The sequence below is a fragment of the Mus caroli genome, chromosome 5, assembly GCF_900094665.2.
Source record: "Mus caroli chromosome 5, CAROLI_EIJ_v1.1, whole genome shotgun sequence".
Classification (NCBI taxonomy): Eukaryota; Metazoa; Chordata; class Mammalia; order Rodentia; family Muridae; genus Mus; species Mus caroli.
In genome coordinates this window covers 100,037,671-100,046,578 of record NC_034574.1, presented here as the reverse complement: position 1 = coordinate 100,046,578, position 8,908 = coordinate 100,037,671, and the positions used below count along the sequence as shown (strand labels likewise).

Below are 8,908 nucleotides of genomic sequence, written 5' to 3'. Positions count from 1 at the left end.
TGTGATCTGTATCCTCTGCCCACTGCACCTTCTGTGTGATCTGTATCCTCTGCACACTGCACCTTCCATGTGATCTGTGTCCTTTTGCACACCACACCTTCCATGTGATCAGCAGTGAGCAAAACCAACAGTTCCCTACAAGTCCAGTCACTTAGGTGAGCTCCCAGAGGAGCAGACAAAGCCAGGAGCACATCTTAATTTAAAATACTTTTTCCTTGTTCCTAGGGATTTTTATATTATTATTATCATTATTATTATTAATTTACTTCGACTTTGAAACAGTCCAAATAATCCATCAAATGTAGTAGTGACGCATGAGGCTGGTACTGAGTGCAAAGCCTTGCCGTGATTTTCCAAGGTCACAGATATTTTGATTGCCTTCCCTTGGCATGGCATGAGGGGTGGTGGCGACCTGGAGTGTCTGCTGCCTTTGCCGCCTGGCACACCGGCCAACTGTTTTTTAGTTTCAGAATAACAAAAACAGGAAAGGGAATCATGCCTTGAAAGGCAGAAAACATGCGGTGCACTTTAACTCCCTGCTGGAGTTTGTATGTACTCTCTCAGCCCTGACTGGCAGCTCTACTGTCCCTGCGTGCACGTGCCTGGACCACAGTGGTCCTGGGCTTTGCTTGAATGTCCCTGTCTGTCAGAGGAGTCAGAGAGACTAAGAAAGAGGAGGAATAAGATCGGCCATCATCCCAAACAAGATCTGTTTATATTCCTCTCTCTGGCTGCACTCCTGTTCCAGGCCAGTTCTGGACAATACATGACAACATTGCTAAACAATTAGGTAATGTTTCATGATGATCTTTTATTCCCCAGTCAGTTTCAGGCTCTATGACTTCTAATTCCCTGCCCCAGATGTGAGCTGTGCTGTGAGGAACAGGTCCATGCTAAGACAAAAGTTTAGGTTGCAGCTTAGGAAGGGAGAAATGGTCTCCCCTTTACAGACAATATGGTTAAGTGTGAACAGTAAAGGACTCTGACTCAACCACACAAAGCTAGATTCAGGTACCATCTCCAGCTGCCAGTTCATGGCTGACAGTACGACTGAACATGATGTAACGTGAAATGGGACACGGTGACAGCACTCACTCATTGTGGGGTTTAGCTGAGCTCATTCATCCACCCAGCAAGTACTTGTTAAGGGCATATAGGGTCTTTTTAAAGCACACAGGTACATGAAGCATTCTCAGCTACGTGTGTTACCCAGTCTGTGTGTCACAGCTTCTTTTTCACCAGTGGAGCAATGGTAGAACCTAGCTCCACTAAGGAAGACTAACTTAGGAAAATACATGCAAAGGTCTATCACAGACCTGTTGTACAAAGACTCACCTTCCTTCCATAAGCCCTCCCTTGAAGAATTTGTCCACAGGAAACTCAAAGGGCTTCATTAACCAAGGTGAAAACAGGAGATCTACCAAAGTTCATAAGACCCTGAAAGAGTAATGCCAGCAGCACACCCACATGGCTGGGCGTGAGTTTGTTAGAGGCACAGCATAGGCAGCAGTGGGAAGTGGTCAGGGAGATAGGAAGGCTATGCAACAAGATCAGCAACATTGAAGTGTGGCTCTGGCCCCTTCCGCAGCTCCTCCCTGTGGACATGGCCAGTCACTTCTACATCAGGGAGAACCTCAGAACAGAAAAGAGGAGGAGACTTCTTAGAGGCTTCCTCTTATGGGTCAGAGAGATGGCTAAGTGGGTAAAGGCACCTGCTGCCTAATCTAAGGACCAGAGCTTTGTCCCTGGTATGCACTTGGTAGAAGGAGAGGGCCGGCTTCTGCAAATGGTCCTTCAAGCTCCACATGTGCACATGTGCACACACACACACAATGATGAAATCATAATAAACTTAAAAGCTAAGTTTTCTCTTGTATTCTTTGATGAAGCCTACTCTTAGAAACGATGCTAGTTTAAAGGCTCAGCGTGCATATATCCTCAGCACACTATTCTCCATTAAGCCCTTCTCTTCACCATTGTTTCAAAGGCATGGGGGTGGGTGGTGGGGCAAAACCCCTTCCACCCAACCCAGCTACTAGTTCACAAAATGGGGCTGAAGATAATGGTGGTGGTATTTGGGGAAACGTCTTTTGAGCACCCCCTTGGCTGCACTACGTTGGGAAAGTCTGGAGAGTCCTAGGAATACAGAGATGAGGAATTTACTCAATGCTGAGAACCAGCTTGCCTCCCGTCATCCTGCTGCTCTCCTATAGTGCAGAGTGATGTCTGATCTTTTCAGTTCCAAGCCACAATTAACGTGAATCACACAGACAGCTCCTATGTTTAATGTGGAAAGGCGTGAACAGATTATTCTGTCCTGGTGCAGCAGAACAGGTGGCCATCGCGATGGTGAGATTCTGCAAATACAGTATTTTCTCAGCTGTCTGACAACATGAAAGTCTGGGGCAGATGAGGCCAGGCAGTATTGTTTAGGCCAAGGTTGTGGTTCCAGCCAGTCAAAACACATGCTGCTTTGAAGGGCTGGGAGATGCTGCACCTCAGAAGGCTGGCTGAGTGAAGCTCTGAGAGCTGCTGGCTCTTATTATTTCAGCCCCGATTCCTGCTTTATCTCGTTCCATGTTCAATCCCATTTCTCTCTCTCTCCTCCCTTCTCCCTATCTCTTTCTTTCTCTTCTTTTCTTTCACTCTCTCCCTTTCTCTCACCTACAGCCTTCTCTTTCCTTCTCTCCCTTCCTCCCTTCCTCTCTCTTCCTTTCTCTCTCTCTTCTTCTTCTTCTCCTTCTTCCTTTGGGAGTTTCCTCTGAATGTGAGTAAGAGCTAATGCCTGTCGGTCTATAACCTTGCTTACAGATGGTGGCAGGATTCAGTTCTCACTCCCTCTGATTTCTTTGCATGCATATGCAAAGTTGTGACTGGCCAATCATGGCAGGTTTGCCCCTAGATAAGCTCTTTGGGTAACAGGAGATTTTGGGTGACACATTGAAGCTTTGACTTGGAGTAAAAGTGTCCTCAGCCAATCTCCCACAACAAGGAGGCCAAGAGAACTGAGAGCCCGCAAATCTTTTATGACTCTACAGTGGGAAAGGATTAATATTTGGTCATGTTTGGGGTAAATAGAATGGGAAACAAATGAGGAATTTAGGAAAAATGCTACAGACACGCAGGAGAAAATCAGTGGGCATGGAAATTAAAGGGACGTTGATGCGGCGTGACAGTGGTATAATCTGCTCTGGACATGCCCCAGCCCTGTTGGAGCAGTTGTGGGCACTGTGCCTTCCCATCGGGTCTCTCTGCAGTGACCAGCCTCCTCACTCATCAACAGGATCCCTGACACAGAAGTCAGCAGGGGACATAGACATTTGCTGCCTGTATCTCGGCTAGTCAGAGGCCATTCATATACTTCCTTGAAAGAATCCTTTCATTTTAGTGTTGTAACAGATTATTAATGAAAACTAACCTTTAATATGGCTTTAAGAATTTCCATATTGTTATAGACAGGCCATATCAATTGTTACATCCTTTCAGTTTTAATATGCATGTTGCCTGTATAAGCATATAAGGGCTTCCTCCTTTATTACTAAATAAAATGCGACTACCTGAGTGATATCTTAATTGTACTCCACGGCATAAAATATAGTATATTAACAAAATTGGCAAGTGAATACAATTTCAGAACAGCTAAACCAATCAGATGACATGTAAAGGTTTGAGGTTTACTATGTGGAAGCTAATAGTTCATACAGCATTGGGAGAGTCATGTGATCATGCCATCTTCCCTGTAGATCTAGGCCACAAGATGCAAAGCCACAGGCATGCTGGTAAACACAGTGTGCACACCTGTGTACTCTTCAGACAGTTTCACATAAAAAAGAGGAAGGGAACATTTGAAATGTGTACTTGTTGTCCTAGTAACGGACATAAAGTAAGTACTCCGTGAGAATGGGCTTCTCTTTGTGTGCATTGTTTTATGGTAGTGTCTTAACCAAGGAAGACAGAGGTTACAGGGCAAAGCTTCCTTGTGCAGTCCAGAATCTGTTGGTTTCAGATAATTCCTCATTCAAAGTATCTTTTTTAGAATATCCTTTATTCTTTGACAACTTTATACAATGTATCTTGATAGTGACCACCCCCAATTCCCCCTTCCCTCATGGACACCCATAAAATATCCTTTTCAACCTTCGGGTCCCCCTTTCATTTTTGTAACTCTCTGAGTCTGATCTTGCTGAGGTCTGCTGCGATCCTTCCTCATCGTGGTTTGACCTTGTGCAGATCTTGGTCCGGCACTTTTAATTTTAGACTCATGGGTAAAATGTTGCTGTCTCTAGGCTCCTGACAGTATTGGCTTTGGAAAAGAGAGTGAACGATCCATGACAGTGACCAAATTGGTAAGAAATGACATCCCTTCCACCCAAGAGAATCTGATGAAGTGGGCATTGGACAATGGCTACAGTCCAGTGACGTCATACACCATAGCTCCTGTGGCGAATAGATTTCACCTTCGGCTTGAGAACAACGGTAAGTGTGATGTTTCCCACCTGCTGGCTTCTATCTTCCAGACAAAGCTGCTCAGTGAGGGACTCTCATTTCCATGAATATGTTGCTGGCTTCCTGCTATCCATCTTTATAATCTGTCGGTTTCACCGTGAAGCTTAAACTAATGTAGTATTGGAGGCAACGGTAACACACATTCTCAGGGATGGAGAGCTGCTTGCGTGTCAGACATTTTTACTGTCTGTGCCCACTGTGATAACATCAGGACTCTAAGTGACCACTCACAGCTGACAACACCAAGGCGTAGGACCATAGCAAAGAAGCCTGACAAGAGGCTGAAGCTGACAGGAAAGTGGCCACGGGGGCTCAGACTGAGTAGGTTTCATTCAGGGTATGGAGGCAGAATTGTCTCTCGGTTTCTAGAGTCTTAAAGCGGGTATGATTTGAACCTCAAGTTTTCTGAGACCTTGATGTGTTCCTCGCCCCATGGTACACGGGCTGAGGTGCAGCTGTAGGTTCCCTCTTCCCACTTAGTATTTCTTTACTGTTAGAAGAGACGTTGCTTAATCTCCAAACCCGAGCCTCAGATTCCCTGTCAATAAATCAAGGGAAGGAAAAGATCTGTCTTGCTGGCAAACTGCTGTGAAGGATTTTGGGGGCGGGGGGGCGGGGGGGCGGGGATGTTTTGTTTAAATCAATGTCTATGTTAAAAGCAGTCCAAAACTGTGACTTTATGTGGGCCCAGATAGCCATAGCATCCTTTTCAAAGGGACCTCTACAGGTCATCTCTATCTCACACTGAGGTGTGTGTGATCCTAAGCATAGGTCAGCTGGGCTCAGATAATAGTAGAGGCGGAGAACACTGGGAGAACAACTAGTTCTGTAAGTTATTGAAAATGTGACGCAATACGCATTGCTTTTACAGAATTCTGTTTTCCTTCTGAAGTGCTCTGCTCCCCAGAGACAGTGTTCAGAGAGACCAGGGCACCTGCACATCGCCTAGATTTTTATCAGTCAGAAAGGAGGTGACAAATAACAGAGCAGCATCACCATCATAGAGGAACCACCCAGTATGCTGAGGGACCTGGGCCTGATCCTCCATACTACAAGATAAAATTTTAAAATAGCAATATAGTTTCTAGAAATCTTCTGGAAAAAATTAAAAAAGATTTTTAAAGCCCTAGATTCAAAGAAAGTATTTTAAGGGCCTTTGACTAAGTTGTTATTGCCCCTCATCGCACAGATACATAGTTTATAGGGACTTAGAAACTATCTAGCAGAATGAGTCTCTTTGGTGATGGAGCGTCCTGATCACACTAGAAGCTTATAACATTAAGGACTGGAGTTCCACATGTACCCAAAGTTGAGGATCACTGATATACTCCAAACTCTTAATTTTAAAACTTGGGAAACTGAGTCACAGAGAAGTAAGTCACCTGTCTGGGGCCATTCAGCTAGTTAGAACAGCGGGATCAGAATTCAGGGTTCCATGTTCCTTAGTTAATTCTATATATTGCTCATTTACTGTAACTTTGTTTTCACCCATTCTGTGCTAACTCCTGTTCTGTCTCTAACAATGACCATGATCGACATCAGTCACTCATAATGTTCTGTCTCTAACAATGACCATGACCGACATCAGTCACTCATGATGGCTTGCCCTGTCTTTCCCAGAGGAGATGAGAGATGAGGAAGTCCACACCATTCCTCCTGAGCTTCGGATCCTGCTGGGCCCTGACCACCTGCCTGCCCTGGACAGCCCACCCTTCCAAGGGGAAATCCCAAATGGAGGTTTCCCCTTTCCATTCCCGGATATCCCCAGGAGAGGCTGGAAGGAGGGAGAAGATAGGATCCCTCGGCCAAAGGAACCCATCATTCCCAGAGTTCAACTGCTTCCAGACCACAGAGAGCCAGAAGAAGTGCAAGGGGGCGTGAATATCGCCCTGTCAGTCAAGTGTGACAATGAAAAGATGGTGGTAGCTGTAGACAAAGATTCTTTCCAGGTCAGTGCAGTCTCTTAAAGGGAAGACGTGAAGCTTTCCCCAGCTAGCTGCAACTCTGCATTTATTATTTCCCTGTAGCTCTTTTACTTTTGAATCTCCGTACTTGGTGATGTTTTCCCAGTTGGATAGGCCACTTTCCCTTGGCAAGGGCCTTCATTCACTTCCTGTTGTTCTCAAAAGAGGAGGGGAGTTCAGATCCTTGTATGTCAATATTTTGCTATTAAAATTTCAGTGCCAATAAACACAATCTGTTGTTGACAGGTGCAAGGTGAGGAAAAGGCTTGATATTCCCAGGAGAGGCTGCCCAGATGAAAAGGGGAGGGGCTCGATGAAAAGACAAGAGGGGCAGGGGCGAGATGCCTGCCTGCCTGAGGCCTCAGCCTTTGAGACAGGCACTGCTTGTAACCCGGAATACAGTGAACAGTGGTTAAGCCCTCAGGTAACCTTTGGTGCTTTCCATTTCAGACCAATGGCTACTCAGGGATGGAGCTTACCCTGTTGGATCCTTCCTGCAAAGCCAAGATGAATGGTACCCACTTTGTTCTGGAGTCTCCGCTGAATGGCTGTGGTACTAGACATCGGAGGTCAGCCCCAGATGGTGTGGTTTACTATAACTCTGTGAGTATTTTCTAGAACGAAGCCTTACCTTTGTCATGGCATTGCTGGGTATTATCGAGGGTTAGCCTCTGAAAATGACTGGGATGGAGATAAAGCCAGATGTCAGTTCTCAACAAAAGGAGATGGACTGTAACCCTGAACTCTTGTCTTGTTATGATTTATCAGTGTGTGTTTGGGATTTGAAGGTCCTGTTTTCTCAGCTAGAGTTGTGGTAATCTCACACACTTCCTTCTTCCATATAATGATGGTTCAACAGCAGGGTGGTTACACCAGAGGGTCCTTACGGGGTTAAAACCCCAAAGCCCTAGGGTACATGAACATCCCCCAATGGATAGTCTCTTGCTTGTCCAAAGGTAAAAGGAGACTTCTTTCCTCATGAGCCTAAGATCAGAAAGGAATCCTGATAAAATTATCCAGTCTCTCTAACTCTAATAAAGACCCCAGATTTAAGAAAATTTATTTTTTAAATCTAACTGGAAGAAAGTTCAAGTTTCCCAAAAAATAATTGGTTGCAGTCACCAACTCTTACCTCCGGGAAATTACTCCTGCCAGTTTATCTGAATCTTATCAAATGAGGCCTGTCCTCTTCAGGGAGGGAGACCGAAGCACAAAACTCCACAGATGTTTCAAAGTGTCAGTTTTGCAGATCGATTTTTAAATACTTCTCAGCACCCCACCCACAATCACCGTGTGAACCTGGGGCAGCATGTGTTTCTGTGAGCTCTTAGCTCGACCCCACCACTAACATGGGCCAGCTCTCTAAGCTGCTGGTTCATATGACCTCCCATCACCACATTTGACCCAACCCAGAAGAGCAGCTGGAGAGGCGTTTGCCCAGTGTGTCACAGGGCTCTCCTGTCAGCTTGCTATATTGTTCCTGAGACCCTTAGACAGTTGGCCCAGGAAAGAGGCGCAACATGATTTCACTCAGTCCCCTCATTTCAAAGGCAAAGAAACTGAGCCCTGGAGAGTTCTGAGGCTTGGTCAAAATTGAGGGGCTGGTTATACTGGAGAGCCAGGACCAACTCTTCCCAGTCTCACACCCACTGACGTTTCCTCAACACCAGACTGGCTTATGTTACTTGACTCATCTCTTAACTTTTGCATCCTATTCATCACGACACTAATTTTCTTGTGATTATCCAGTTTCTCTAAATAGACAAGTGCCATGCAATAGCAATGCACTTGATGTGGACGCTTTAAACTGATTCCAAATTAGCACTGGCAAGAAGGTCATCTAGTGAGTTAAATCTTCAATTGCCCCAAGAGAAAGGATATCTGATCCAAAAAGTCACTTCTTTCTTGTTTGCTCTGCTTTGCTTGTCCTTTTTTTTGGTTTTTTGAGACAGGGTTTCTTTGTATAGCCCTGGCTGTCCTGGAACTCACTTTGTAGACCAGGCTAGCCTCAAACTCAGAAATCTGCCTGCCTCTGCCTCCCCAGTGCTGGGATTAAAGGCGTGCGCCACCACGCCCGGCTTCTTCTTGTCCTTTTTTTTTTTTTTTTTAAAGATTTATTTATTGTTATATGTAAGTACACTGTAGCTGCCTTCAGACACACCAGAAGAGGGCGTCAGATCTCATTGTGGATGGTTGTGAGCCACCATGTGGTTGCTGGGAATTGAACTCAGGACCTTTGGAAGAGCAGTCAGTGCTCTTACCCGCTGAGCCATCTCGCCAGCCCTTCTTGTCCTTTCTAAGGACAAGGCCTTCAGTCCCCCAGCACCCATGAGTGCATCAGGTGCTTTCCTAGTTACCCCTCACCCTTACCCCACTCTGCTCACAGTGCTGAATGCTTCAACTGCCTACTCCAGTTGTGACAGTTTGTAGGAATCTTC

At 45.5% G+C, this 8,908-nt stretch overlaps 1 protein-coding gene across 1 annotated transcript in view; it reads left to right on the top strand.

Moving 5' to 3' along the window:
• Tgfbr3 (transforming growth factor beta receptor 3) overlaps positions 1-8,908 on the top strand; it is a 180,037-nt gene that overhangs the window by 140,811 nt on the left and 30,318 nt on the right. Inside the window, exons 8-10 of the mRNA XM_021163025.2 lie at positions 4,287-4,476; positions 6,127-6,455; positions 6,921-7,073. Of these exons, the coding sequence (XP_021018684.1) occupies positions 4,287-4,476; positions 6,127-6,455; positions 6,921-7,073 (672 nt within the window). The remainder of the gene's footprint in view (positions 1-4,286; positions 4,477-6,126; positions 6,456-6,920; positions 7,074-8,908) is intronic.